Raw genomic sequence first — 14,794 nt, 5'->3', positions numbered from 1 at the left:
GAGGAGCCATCAAGCAGCTGTGTGGGCATTCCGGGCATCTATGACCGTCTCATTTTTCAACTGAGCCTCATTGCTTTGGCTTCGGCAGCTGCAGGAGAGGATCCCAGCAACCGATACCAAGATGCACCAGCATGTCAACAAGCTGGTGCCAATGATCCAGTTTTCAGCTGATGACACTCTCAATGCTGCTAGATTTGCATCCAAGTCTCTGGCCTCCTCAGTAGTGGTGCGGCGCTTACTCTGGCTCCGACAGTGGCAGACGGGTGCTCGCCACAAGTGGCGTCTGGCTTCTACCCCATTTAAAGGGGCTCACTTGTTTGGAGAATCTCTGGAACCCACCTGGGTGGAATCTAGGGATAAGAGAAAAATCTTACCACCTGGTACCAGAAGGGGCTTTTTTCATGCCTCACCATACACAAACTTCCTTCCTTTCAGAAGGAAGCGCTGGCTGCCTGTCGATCTCCGGATGCGCTTCAAGGTGCTATTAATCACCCATAAAGCCCTACATGGCAGTGGATCTGGATACTTGAGAGACCGCCTTCTGCCAATTACCTCCCTGCGACCAATAAGATCCCATAGACTAGGCCTCCTCCGTATTCCATCGGCCAGCCAGTGTCGGCTGGCAACCACAAGGAGGAGGGCCTTCTCAGCAGTAGCCCCGGCCCTTTGGAACGAGCTCCCCGTGGAGATTCGTACCCTCTCCACCGTCCAGGCCTTCCGCATAGCCTTGAAGAACTGGCTCGCCCGTCAGGCCTGGGGATAAGGATAGTTACCCCTCCCGAATGATGAATGTATGTTGCCTACCATTTTATTACATGTCTTCTATCTTGATGTTTGTGTTCCCCCCTTCCCAGTTTTATGTGAGCCGCCCTGAGTCCCCTCAGGGAAAAGGGCGGCCTACAAATTCTAATAAAACTACAAACTACAAACTACAAACTTTCAGGCCCCAGACTCCAGACTGGCAAATATCAGGCCACAGAGGGGTTACATCTCAAGGCAGCAACAACAATCGGACCATCTACCTAGAGGTAGACAGTCCAAGTGTCCTTTCATGGTGAAGGAGGTCATTACTTCCATCGCCCCTGATACTGACGCGCCCATCCCTCCCATTGGGGGTCTCCTGGCCCTTTTTGCTGACCAATGGGAGGAAATTACTTCGGACGCGTGGGTTAAACATGCCATGAGATCGGGGCTCTCCCTTAAATTCATCTCCACATGGTGCACAGGTACCCTACCTGGGATCTGACCAAGGTTTTAAACTCACACACAGGATCCCCCTTTAAGCCTTTCCGGACGGCTACCTTATGTTTCCTTACCCTTACGGTGGCATTCCTAGTGCCAGTCACGTCGGGTAGGAGGATTTCAAAACTTCAGGCCCTCTCTGTGAGGGAGGACTTCTGTATTTTTCATCCTGACAGAGTAGTCCTACATCTGGATCCTTCCTTTGTCCCCAAGGTGTGCACCTGGTTCCAAAGGGCCCAGGAACTCCTGCTGAACTTCTGCCCAGCCCCTTCTCATCCTTTGAGAAGAAGTGGCACACCTTGGATGTCAGGAGGACTCTCAGGATTTATATAAAGAGGACTTCCTCCTTTAGAAAGTTAAAGTCTATTCCTGTCCTTCCAGCCATCATCTTTAGGCAGGAAAGTGATTTTGTTGACAATAGGACGGTGGCTATGTGCGTGCATAGCCAAAGCTTACGAGCTACAGGCACTGCTGTTACCTGGTCTCATCACAGCACATTCCACCAGGAGTGTGGCCACGACCGTGTGGGCTACGCAGGCATTTTTAGAAGAGGGCATTTTTAGAAGAGGTCTGTCGTGCGGCCACTTGGACCTTTCCTTTACCCTTTGTCAGGCACTATAAACTGGACATTTTTACCTCTGCTGAGGCAGTGTTCGGCCGATGGGTGCTACAGACTGTTCACAAGGGCGAGGAACTTCGGACCAGACTGCGGCCCACAAGCCAGCCTTTGGTATGTCCCATTCTTGGATGCTATCTCCACCACAATGGAGAAAAGGGGTTGGTCTTAGCTGATACCTGGTCTTTTCTCATAAGGTGGAGATAGCATCCACCCCCATCCTGAAGGAGACTGGTCCTCAAGCAGGACGAATAGGACTCACAACAGGACATGTTGAGTCTTGTCATTTCAACTTGTCTGGAAGCCCTAGCAACAGGGGAGTGCTCAACAACTTTGCCAGACTCAGTCCAGTCAGCGAGCAGATGAGGTCAACCCATTCCTGGATGCTATCTCCACTTTATGAGAACAGGCATATCAGGTAAGACCAATGTCCTATTCAGGCATTTTTAATGTTTAGATATCAGGGCTATGAAGTTTGATAGGTACTAGTGGAGCCCACAGGGACTACATTGGGACTTCCAGGTATAGCTTCAATGCAAGTTGAATATAACCTAATACTAATTAGTTAGAATTCTTCAATTGACTTGGACCAATGGTAGAGTCCGACTTGCAAATTTTTTCAGTTAAATATACAACCCATTTTCTGGAACCATATCGCCAGTAGATTCTGTGGTAATACTTGGACTTTGGAAGACAGGATATGGTCATTGTTTGGTTATATGGAGAATAGTTTTATTGTCTTGGCAAAAGAGTTACTGAAATTTAGCCTGAATGTTATCTTTCTATTTATGTGATCATAAGAAACATGGATTGTAATATGCAATTCATTTCAGTTACATAATGGCATATCAGAGGCAAGACATGTTTTAATTACAGAAGATAAAGAAAATAACCATTTATTTGAAAGTTGGGAAGCAAGCAAGGAAGAAAGTGAAGTAATGCTAAAAGTTCCCAAAATCTTATGAGGGGATATTTTGAAGATACAAAGGAGATAAGTAGATATCACTTAGGTAAAATTTGAAGGTAAGAAACATGCAGCAATGTATGCCTCATAATTTGCTCTCACTATGTGTTCTAGAAAGCATATACTGTATTTTTCGGAGTATAAGATGCACTGGAGTATAAGATGCAGCAAGGTTTTGAAGAGAAAATTTTTTAAAAAAGTTTTTGCACTCTGCAAACCTCTCAAAAATGGCCCGTTTTTCACGAAAACAGGCCCGTTTTTTTCAAAATAAGGCCATGAATAGCCTTTAGGATAGAGTGCTGCTGGGGGCTCGGCGGGGGGGAGGCAAAACGGGTGGTTTTTCGCTCATTTCTGCCCTCCCCAACCCCCAGGAGCTCTCTAAAAGCTATGCATGGCCATTTTGGTGAAGGGGCAGAGTTTCGGGAGGCAAAAAATGCTGCATTCAGTGTATAAGACGCACCCAGATTTTCAGCCTCTTTTTTGAGGGAAAAAGGTGCGTCTTATACTCCGAAAAATAAGGTAGGTGATTACTTATGAACATGAAATATTTGACATTTTTCTGTATTCATTTAGCAATACCATTTAGACTTATATACCACTTCACAGTGCTTTTGCAGCCCTCTCTAAGCTGTTTACAGAGTCAGCTTATTGCTCCCAATAATCTGGGTCCTCATTTTACTCACCTCGGAAGGATGGAAGGCTGAGTCAACCTTGAGCTTGGTGGGATCTGAACTGCCAAATTCCAGGCAGCTGGCAATCAACAGAAGTAGCCTGCAGTAGTGTTCTTTAACCACAGCGCCACTATGGCTCATATTTACAGGATAATATTCTAAGGCTACATGTTAATGATAGAAAGTTACATTTTTGAAACTAAATATCAGGGAATGTATGAAATTAGAATTTTTTAAAAAAAATCTGGAACAAAGCATCGTGTTCCAGAGTTTCTACTGAACAGTTTTGAATCAAGCCTTGATTCAGTAGAACTAAAACTCAATATGCTTTGGTTGATTGGAGTTTTGGACAAAAGAAAATCTGAATTGGGGGAGGAAGGGTGGGCTATTGTTAGTGTATGACCCTGTTTTCCCTTCTCAACAACTCCCAATGTGACATAATCTATTTGACTCACCTACACATCCCATCCCATCCCATCTTCCCAGCTGTACACACACACACATACAAACACATACACACACACACACACACACACACACACACACACACAGACACACACCAGTCTTTCAGTGTGGTATATCCTACCAGCTCACTGATCTTCCCAAACTTTGCACTACTTTTGCTTCTGCTTAGTTGATAATATTTCTCCTGTTCCAAAAGCTCTCCATTTTGTCGCACGCATAAACCAGAACACCTGAAATGTGTTTTTTTGTTCAGGTACAAGATTACTCCAAACCAGCGACTGTTCTTGCTTTTTAGTAAATTCTGGCTAAGGTGGTTTCTCAGTTAACAATGGCTAACTGAGAACTGGAATTTCTGTCACTGAACAGCATGGTCATAAAGTAGTTACCGTATTTTTCAGAGTATAAGACGCACCAAGATTTTGAAGAGGCAAATTAAAAAAAAGGTTTTGCACTCTGCAGACCTCCCAAAAAACGGTCCATTTTTCATGAACCTTTAATCCCTTAATTTGGGATAGAGTCAGGGTGACTGGATGTAGCTGACAGTTTTCTGGCCAGATTCCCTTCCTGATGCCAAGTAGAGTTCAAAGCAGATATTTTTTCTTTGCATCCCAGGAGAGAAATATTTTTCATACCTAAGATTGAACTCTCAACCTTCCAAGTGAATGTCTGCACCACTAGGCTACTATGCTACTCTTGTGTCTATGTGTTTGCAAAATACCAATATGAGAATGAAGAAGGAGGCATACACAAAATATCCCATCCATTTTATGAGTTTATTCACTATCTTTCTTTTCTTTCTGGGAATAGAATAAATTGCGCTAACAATGGACTGAGATACCATAAAAGAGCATGAAACATAGAAATATTAGTAATTTCTAGGTGTATTGAATATATTGGATAGGTGACTTGTCAGTTTCCAGCTGTTGGCTTGCTGATCCAGAAGTTTCATATACTTGCAAAAGATGCTTGCAGCCTTATTTGTGTAATTGCACCTGTCTAATAAGTCTGACATCAATAGATTGGAATGATATGTGAAATTAAGGTTAGATTTCCCCCTCTTGATTTAACAGAATAAGGCCAAGGATTTAAATATATTAAATACATATTTCTATAGTATCTTTTACAGCTGCCTTCTAAAGTAAAAGAAGCTGTCTTCTGAAGTAAAAGAAGAGTGTACTAGCAGAGTCTAAAAGGACACTGCAAAATGTACGTGTTAATATAAAATTAAATATCAGTATTCTTGGGGGTCACCTAAAAACTGTGGAGAAATGCTCATGTCCTTCTGTGATGCAATAATGCAGATCCCTGACTCACCTGTGCTGTAAAAACAGCATAAAACATGGCATGCATATTGAAGGCAGTAGCCTCTAATTGTAAAACCAAAAAAGTAATCTTACGGCTACTGTGTTACGTGCAACCTTAGGTCTTGGTGCATTGATAGGAAGTTAGCAAGAAGAATTACTGAAATATCCAGTAGTGAGAAGTTTCCATGTATACTAGAAATGTGAAAAGAGGACATAAAGAATTTTGAAGTTTTTTAGTCTATGGAGGTGGAGTATGGTCACTTAGAATTTGTTTTGTACATCTGGAGTAAAGATTATGAATATTCCTGGTAAGTAATAGAACAACACAAAGTTCATTTAGAAGAGGAGATTGCTTCACTATCTGTAATATATTGATTAGGAAAAGGCTGAAGACTAATAAGCTAGCCTTTTTTAATGGAAATTCTTAAATACTGAAACAATCTTTACAAAATGATTTAGTATCTCTTTATCATATTTGATGAGATTGCAGCTGTTGAATGCAAATAAGCCTTGAAAATAAAATTTTAGGGTCAAATCATCCAGATGCCCCCTTACATTTTTCACTGTTAAAGTAGAAATGCCGATTATATATTCAGTTCTTGGTATATTTGGGCATTTTGTGTCTACATGCTGCGACAATAAAAGTTGCTCTTATGCCCCTCAGTCAGTGTGAAGATAAATGTCTTTTTTGCCTGAAAATGATAAATTCAATAAACTATTCTAGTACATTCTTGAATCCTATGTTCAGTTTATTTCTTCTCTTTGAGAGTTAGTCTGGTATAATGGTTAAGGTAGTGACCTAGAAACCAGGAAGCTCTGAGTTCTAGTCCTGTCTTAGGCATGAAAGCTGGCTGAGTGACTTTAGATTGGTCATTTTCTCTCAACCCAACCCATCTCACTGGATGGTGGTTGTTGGAAAAAATAGGAGGAAGGTTGTTATATATTGCCATTTTGAATTATTTATAAAAGATAAAGGCAGAGTAAAAATCTATATTATCTTCATTATACTTGTTCAAAGATCAACAACCTTTTCAGCAGCAACATATACTTTGCTTTAAGCAATTTAAACAAATAATAATGAGGTGCCATAGATTTGGCTGCCATAAGATTTTGATTTTTAAAAAAAATGCTTTTTATTAAAAAAAATATTTTGAAGGTCAGTCTAGCTCTCCTAAGAGCCCTCCATTATTGTGTTCAATTCTGGTTGTAGCCTTCTGTTGCAATGTTCCATATTCTCTCCTTGGAAACAAATAACATGAGACTGATAAGACTTTGCCAGAACAATATGAAATTAGCTGGCTGTTTTACATCTCATTTGAGAATCAAAGAGCATTCTATTAGAATAGTAAGTGGAACTTGAATAGAATATGTGTTTGTAAGCATAATTACATCTTAAAGATTTAAGTTCAATCAAATATATCTTTTTGGGGCTTCTGCAATTTGATCCATGTTGGATATTTTTCCTTATTCCAAGGGTCCTGGTCTCCTGTTGAAAGTGATGGAGTAATCTGGTCAGCATCTGCCATATTGAGAAACCAGCTCCTAAAACAGCTTGCCTGGGAGAAAGTTTGTGAAATAACGCAGTAACATGTTTGCAGTAGTATGCTTTCTTTTTTGTTGATATTTAATATTGGTCATCCTTGACTACTATTACAAATCAGTGGGTCCTATATATTGTAGAATTTCATGTACCATGAGGTACATATGTTTTCTTGATACTAAATTCCATCTTCTTGAAAGGTCTTCTTTCTAAATGTCCATTGTGCTAGAAGGTGAATGCACATGGATTTTTCGTTCACAAAGATTTGGAATTCTTTTGAGAAGAGCTGAAATCTGAAAATCAGATTTTTAATAGGATATAGGTAGAATTGCTCTATATGTTACGAATGAGTGGTAGCAGTGGCCTGATAAATAAGCCAATGTTTGATTTTCATTTGTGTAAAATATATTTGATGTATAGAACTTAAATTCTGCAAAAGTACTAATATATTAATTCATTGGTTATTCTTCTGCCTTATTAATCTTATGATGATTAGGTAGATACCAAAAGCAGATGGTTGTTAACTTTATTGGGTAGGAGTCATACTGTAAGAGGCAGCCAAGCCAGAAATTGGCTTAACTATTTATAATTCTGTACATCCTGTGTACAGAATCCTGTGTCAAATCCTGTATCATTTTTTTGGTCCCCTACCCCACCCCTTTGTATGTCTGCTAAATACTGTTTGTTACTGTAATGCTAAGGATCTGCATTTGGAAGTAAGCTTTATTGGTTTCACTGGATTCAGTTCCAGGTGTGTATATTTAGAGAATTGCAATCTATTTTTAAAAGGCCAGTGAGTATGGGCCCACAATATATGATTGGCTTTGATAAGATAGTTTCCTTCCACAAAATAAAAGTGTGTATAGTTTTCTCCCTATGTTTAAATTATCATGCATGTGCTTAATTGAACATAGCTAGTATTTAATTCAAAATCGTGCAGGACTGGTTGTACATGAAACTTGTTCTCTCTGTTGTAGTCTTAAAATGAAACAGAGTTATCATTGTATGATGTTAATTCACTGCAGTTTGGTAAAATGAGCACATAAAATATTCATAATGTACTTAATTAGTGGTTGCCATTACCCTGCTTTAGGAAATTACTAATTTACTAAATAATTGATGGATATAGAATTGCTGAGCATTTTGAAATTTGACATTAATATACAGAGAATCATCTAGCTAATTCCTATTTTTTTCTGTGAAATAAAATTCTTCTAATGCACCCTTATACTAATTTATCTTTAATACAACCCTCTGAGCCTGACAGTCGATATTTTGGTCTAACTCCCATCAGCCTCAGTTAACGTAGCCAAAGTTTGGATAATGGAAATTGTAGTCAGTTTAACATCTAAAAGATCCAGCTTGGGAGAGGGTGTTTAATAATATTATTTGAAATATTAAGAGGTTTTTAAAAAGTTTTTTAAAAAACAAATAATTGGATCCTGATTTTTAAGAAATTATGTAAAGATTTTAACTCACCTTGACACTTCTTAATTTTTAACAGTAATGAGGCAGTATTGATTTATTCAGGAGATAATGAATACTTTCCTAATATTCTATATACACAAATACATTTTTAAACATTTTCTTCATCAAATAAATTTATTCTGGTAACAATAGAATATGGACTCAGTATGAGGCCTGACAGATGAGGTATTAATGGTTTGTTCTGATTGTTGGTGCTGATGAGTTTTGCAGCTCCAGAAGATATCCAAATTTTATTCAAACAGTGAAGGATTCATTATATTTTGCAAATAGGATCTGCAGAAAAATATATGCGAAAATTCATAGACACTTAAGGATGGAAATGTGGATCAGCAATAGGATTAGATTAATTTGTTTATAGCAATTTCCTGAGTTGACCATTGTTGTAATCAGGCTTTGAGTAAAAAGGACAAAAATATGCTAAAATACTCTAAAATCAAATTTCTGAGTCATAAATACTTTTCTTGCTGCTCTTGCATTAACATTCAAACTATTTCTATATTAAAATCTTGTAAATGACTAATCACTATATTGATATATTAAAGACATTGGCTTATCATTTAAGGCACTTCAATACTGGTAGCATTTTTCTTCTTTACATTTTTTGGGGGGGGGCTAAAGTAGTTTCTTGCTTTTACAGTTTCTTTTGCATACAAATTGAGAAGGCTGGGAGGGGTAGTGGAATGGCCTTCTTAAGCAGGCTTTTTAAAAACACTCCATTAATTAAAATTGTGTATGATTTTTTTCCCCCTTTCTCTAGACCAGCATGTTTTGGAAATTTGATCTTCATTCATCATCCCACATAGACACACTTCTGGAGAAAGAAGATGTAACACTGAAGGAACTGATGGATGAAGAAGATGTGTTACAAGAGTGTAAAGCTCAAAATCGGAAACTTATAGAATTTCTTTTGAAATCGGAATGTCTGGAAAGTTTAGTATCATTCATTATAGAAGAGCCACCTCAAGACATGGATGAAAAGATCAGATACAAGTAAGAAATATGTTTAATCTAAAGCTGGGCACTGGAAAAATAAGAAGTTAGGAAAAGAGATTTGCATGCTACTAATTTTAGGGAAGTATGCATTATATGCTAAGATAGATACTCTAAAAAAAATCTTCCCTTTCATAACTTGCTAAGACCATATCAAATGAAAATAATTGTATCAACAAAAATTATTTATTGTTACTACTAATATTTGAACATAAATTGTTTTGTTCAGGGGTGGGCAGTTAATTTTCCCAAGGGGTCACATGAGAAACTCGGATCATTGTGATGGCCTTATCAATAGGCTGAACTTAAATTCTGCTCAATTGGATGTGTGGTGTATAGTTTATTTGATTACTAATTTATGATTGATATCATGAGGGCTGGACAGGGACAGCCAATGGGCCGGATAAAATGCCAAGGTCTGATCTTATTTGAAGTGATTTCACTTTTCTAATAACATATTAGATATTTTATTAATATTAATTTTATTGGTAATATTACTTATTGCTAATAATAGTAAAAGGTAAGTAACGGGATTCAAAGCCGAAAAGCCAGCGCTGTCCAAAGACGTCTCTGTGGTCATGTGGCCAACATGACTAAACGCCAAAGGCGCACGGAATACTGTTACCTTCCCCCCAAAGGTGGTTCCTATTTTTTCTACTTGCATTTTTACATGCTTTCAAACTGCTAGTTTGGCAGAAGCTGGGACAAGTAACGGGAGCTCACTCCATTACGTGGGCACTAGGGATTTAAACTGCCAACTGCCGACCTTTCTGATCAACAAGTTTAGGGTCTTAGCCACTGAGCCACTACGTCCCTACTAATAATAGTAATAACATTCAAATGTAAATTAAAGCAATATAAAATTAATAGATTCAGTTAAAAATGAAGGGGTGAAAGAAAACAAAAATGTAACAAAAGCAAAAAAAAATGCACACATTTCATGCAGGGGCATGGTGAAGAGAGAGATTTTTCAATATGGCACCCCCAAAAATGTAATTTCAGAAACTTTATGAATATGATAAACATGAGTGCTTCTTGCTACATCTCATAATAGCTCGCCAAAGGACTTTTCACTTGGCTCCTGTAAATCTTACAGTTTGCTGTGGTTCCCAATGCTGGGTTTTGTCTACTGGAGGCATACTCTAAGTGGCTCTGACTTGTGCTTGTTCCCGTTCCTCTGCCATGGTGCGTGAATGCCACATAGGGAAGTGCTGATGTTGCTACACTGCCCAGCTGAAACTTTAGAGGCTTTCTGGATGCCGCTTACTCTTTCCAATTTGATGCTGTATATATCCTTGGAGAACTGTATAATGTTACATTGCTTTTTTTATTCTCAACTTTTGCTTTTGGTCAGCTCCAGAAGTTTGGGTTTGTGCCAGGGCTAGATCTGATAATGATAAGGAGACTTTATGTTGTTCGTATAAATAATGTCTATTGTATACATAAATCGGTTGAAGAACCATCTGTAAAGTAGCTTCATTGAAATGCTATTCTCAAATGGAAGTCCTATGAAACCTGCACAGATTATGAAAAATGGCTGGGTTAATTCAGAATGTAACAGGCTGTAAAAGAATAATTAATGCATGTCTTTTTTTATGTATGGCTTTGTAATTGTAGTAAAATAAAACCTCAACTATTTTCTTTTAGATACCCAAATATATCTTGTGAGCTGCTTACTTCCGATGTTTCACAGATCAACGATAGGCTCGGTGAAGAGGAATCATTACTAATAAAATTGTACAGTTTTCTTCTAAATGAGCCACCTCTAAATCCATTATTGGCCAGTTTCTTCAGCAAGGTGCTGAGTATTCTTATTAGCAGAAAACCAGAACAGGTATTTGCTTTTTGAATCTTCATGTTTGAGAGTCTTGTCTTTCTAATACTGCGTGGAGATATATTTCTGTATTTATATGCTTGATAAAATTGTGTTGATTTAACTGAATCAATAGGAGCCTTTTTTTCAGTCTGAGGACTGTTTTGTACCTAATAGATAGAATGATCCATATATATACATATATGGATACAGAATTAATCATGAGCCTTTGCTATATTTTTCAACTTGAAAAACTTGCCCATCTCATAAGCTACTTATAGTAATGGAATATAATTTTTAAAATACTCCAAAAAATAATGCCAAGTGTCTGTAATTTAGTGCTTTATTTTAAATGTTCTCTCTGCTCAGAAAAAAACAGGAAACATGGGGACTAGAAAAAAATAAGTTTCACATTTGGGTTATGTACAAGATACCTAACAACAGTATTTAGTAAAAAAACAACAACACATCATGATATATTCAGTGTCAGGAATGAACTTGTTCAGCAAATTCAACAATGTATCAATTGATGCCAGCAATTTCTTCAGAATCTTCTTATGCTTTATTGGATTCAAAAACTTTTAGAACATTCTATTAATACTTGTTCATATTTTTCCAGATTGTGGATTTCTTAAAGAAAAAACATGATTTTGTAGATCTCATAATAAAGCACATAGGAACCTCTGCTATTATGGACTTACTACTCAGGCTACTGACATGCATAGAACCTCCACAGCCAAGGCAAGAAGTATTAAATGTAAGTAGTTTATTCTCCTATTTCAAATCCATATCTGAATAATACAATTATTAGATCATTTAAACAACAACATTTACTGTTTCAATTTCTTCAAACTCTTTATGGTTTATAGTGGCAAACAAAGCAAAAAGAAATGCAAGGAAGAGAAAAGAATCAACTGATGATGTTACATTTACTCTTTATGGCGTTTGGAATAAATTGTGCAAATTTAAAATTAGGTTGTATATGAAAATTTCAGACAATGTGTTGAAAAGATAATACCAACCTGACCACAAATCATACAGAAAATGTAAAACCAATAATATGTATTCTTATCACCTGATAAGCTTGACTTACTGAGAAAGATAGGTCTTCTGGATGTTGATTTAGTTATGCAGGCTTACATAAGTACAAAATAGTTATTTATTTCTTAAATAATTTATTATCATCTTGTTTCAAAGGTGCATAAGAATGAGCTATTTTCATGATGTCATTGTATAACAAATAAATACATAGCATGTTATACTTACTGATAGTATTTGTAATTTCCTTTCTGTAAATTTTGAATATCTTAAAATTCTGGGAATGCACTTTAGTATTAAATAACACCAGTGAGTGAATTATGTAATAATTATATTTAGTCTTAATTCTGGAAGGTGATTTTTAAATAAAACTGCTACCATATGTCTCCACAGTGGTTAAATGAAGAGAAAATTATTCAGCGGCTTGTGGAAATTGTCCATCCTTCTCAAGATGAAGATGTAAGAAATATATTTTATAATTAATATTTAGTTTTATATACTAGTTTACTTTATTCTGCTTACAGAGTTTAAATTTTCTTCATTATATACTTAATTATAACAATACATTAAAATAGTGGGTTCTGTCGTTACAGGACTGAGGAAACAACTTAATCCACTTACTTGAAGTGTAATTGTGCCTTCTAGAAAATAGTGAATCTGTGTTAAATTGTTTCTGGTATTTATTAGCAAATAAAATTGTTTAGCTTTCTTTTCCCTTTATAAATTCTCTCTTGTTCTTCAGAGACAGTCAAATGCATCCCAGTCACTTTGTGAAATTATACGCTTGAGTAGAGACCAGATGCTGCAAGTACAAAACAGTTCTGAACCAGATCCACTGCTTGCAACACTAGAAAAGTAGGTTGGTGTAAAGATACTACTTTACTTTTAAAATAAGTATGTTATCTATGGATTTTGAAAGTTTAAATGTATTCCTTCTGTTAGGAAAAGTAGTGAGATTAATAACGGAAACAGTGTCCATATAAGCTGTAGCAAGCAGTAAATAAATAAAAGCAAAATATTTAGAGCTCTAAATAGCAAATATGATATTCCTGCTCCAGAACTGCTTAGAAAAATAATTCAAAACACATGATAACATGAAGTTCATTCATTTACTTATGTAATGTCTTTGCTGCCTTAGCTCCACTACTTTCCATTATGCTTTGGGGTGCAAATCATGGCGCTAGTTATCACCTTTAAAGCCCTTATATGACACACGGCCAGATTACTTGTTGGAACCACTGTCTCCAGTTGTTTTATCTATCCCACCAGATAGAGCAAAGTGGCATACTCCCCAAGCCCACTTCCCTGTTCCTGTCAAGGAAACAGTGGCATCTTGTGGCAACCAGGAGATGTACTTTTTGCATTGGAATAACATCTCCCCATCCATGTGGTCCTGATCTCATTGCCTTCTGAAGGACTATATAAACCCACAGGTTTAGGGGCAGATTGTTAGTGAAGCCTGACATAGGTGAATTTGTCACTGAAGAATACGTATAAGGTGCCTCGTTTTTTATATTTTGTTCATTATGCTTATATTTGTATTCATGTGGTTTTTATTCTTTTTTATTGTGAGCCACTCAGTTAAGAGCCGAGGTGGCACAGTGTTTAGAGTGCAGCAATGCAGGCTACTTCAGCTGACTGCTAGCTGCAGTTCGGCAGTTCATATCTCTCCAGCTCAAGGTTGACTCAGCCTTCCATCCTTCCGAGGTGGGTAAAATGAGGACCCAGATTGTTGGGGGCAATAGGCTGACTCTGTAAACTGCTTAGAGAGAGCTGTAAAATCACTGTGAAGCAGTATATAAGTCTAAGTGCTATTGCTATTTGCATAAGATAGAAGGCCACACTAAATAAAAATAAATATAATGCCAAAACATGACTTAGTGATATATCTGACCTCAGCCTTTGTATTTATAACAATGTACTTTTTAAAACAGGTGAATCATACATTTTATGTATAATAGTAATATTTGTAATAATAGATTATAGATTAATCCACAGATTTTATTTAAAAAGTATTCAATAAGAAGGTTATCCTTTACAAGAGAGTAAGAATTTGTGATACATTTAGACATGTAGAAGAAGGATTAGGTTGCCTGGACATACTGTTAATATAGGCTTAGTTTGTCTTGTTTATATATCAACGTACAGGTAGTCCTCAACTTACAACCATTTGTTTAGTGACCATTCAAAGTGACCATGGCATTGGAAAAAGTGACTTACCGGTCTTCTCATTTACAACCATCTCAGCATTCCCATGTTCAAAATTCTGGTACTTGGCAACTGACGTGTATTTTGGATCATTGCAACACCCACTCCACTCCCAAGCTGACATGAATACCATTTGTGACTTTCCTAGCTGACTTCTCACAAGCTAGGGCAAGTCAAAGGAAGAAACTAGGTTCACTTAATGACTGTGGTTCACTTTACAACTGCACTGATTTGCTTAACAAGTGCAGCAAAAAACTCATAATATTGGATGCAACTCACTTAACAACCACCTCACTTAGCAATGGAAGTCCTGGTCCCACTTGTGGTCGTAAGTCAAGGACTATATACCACAAAAGTAAGAATCCAGTTCTACACAAGTTTTTCCTGCAACTCTAAGAATTAGATTTGAAGCTAAAATAATTGCCTAAATGTTATATAAAGAACTTTTCAAAACT

The 14,794-nt window shown here is 37.2% G+C and overlaps 1 protein-coding gene across 7 annotated transcripts in view; it reads left to right on the top strand.

The window, feature by feature from the left end:
• The window catches only part of PPP6R3 (protein phosphatase 6 regulatory subunit 3), a 60,717-nt gene that overhangs the window by 20,738 nt on the left and 25,185 nt on the right, over positions 1 to 14,794 (top strand). For 6 of the 7 annotated variants that reach the window (XM_032220988.1, XM_032220978.1, XM_032220935.1 and 3 more), the window contains exons 3-8: positions 6,737 to 6,862; positions 9,048 to 9,280; positions 10,928 to 11,114; positions 11,713 to 11,850; positions 12,525 to 12,590; positions 12,874 to 12,986. In XM_032220988.1, coding sequence (XP_032076879.1) covers positions 6,851 to 6,862; positions 9,048 to 9,280; positions 10,928 to 11,114; positions 11,713 to 11,850; positions 12,525 to 12,590; positions 12,874 to 12,986 — 749 coding nt within the window. In that variant the 5' untranslated portion in view covers positions 6,737 to 6,850. The remainder of the gene's footprint in view (positions 1 to 6,736; positions 6,863 to 9,047; positions 9,281 to 10,927; positions 11,115 to 11,712; positions 11,851 to 12,524; positions 12,591 to 12,873; positions 12,987 to 14,794) is intronic. The other variant, XM_032220969.1, reaches the window with a different exon arrangement.

Source organism: Thamnophis elegans, chromosome 1 (genome assembly GCF_009769535.1).
Source record: "Thamnophis elegans isolate rThaEle1 chromosome 1, rThaEle1.pri, whole genome shotgun sequence".
In the NCBI taxonomy this organism is placed as follows: Eukaryota; Metazoa; Chordata; class Lepidosauria; order Squamata; family Colubridae; genus Thamnophis; species Thamnophis elegans.
This window is presented reverse-complemented; position numbering and strand designations above follow the sequence as displayed.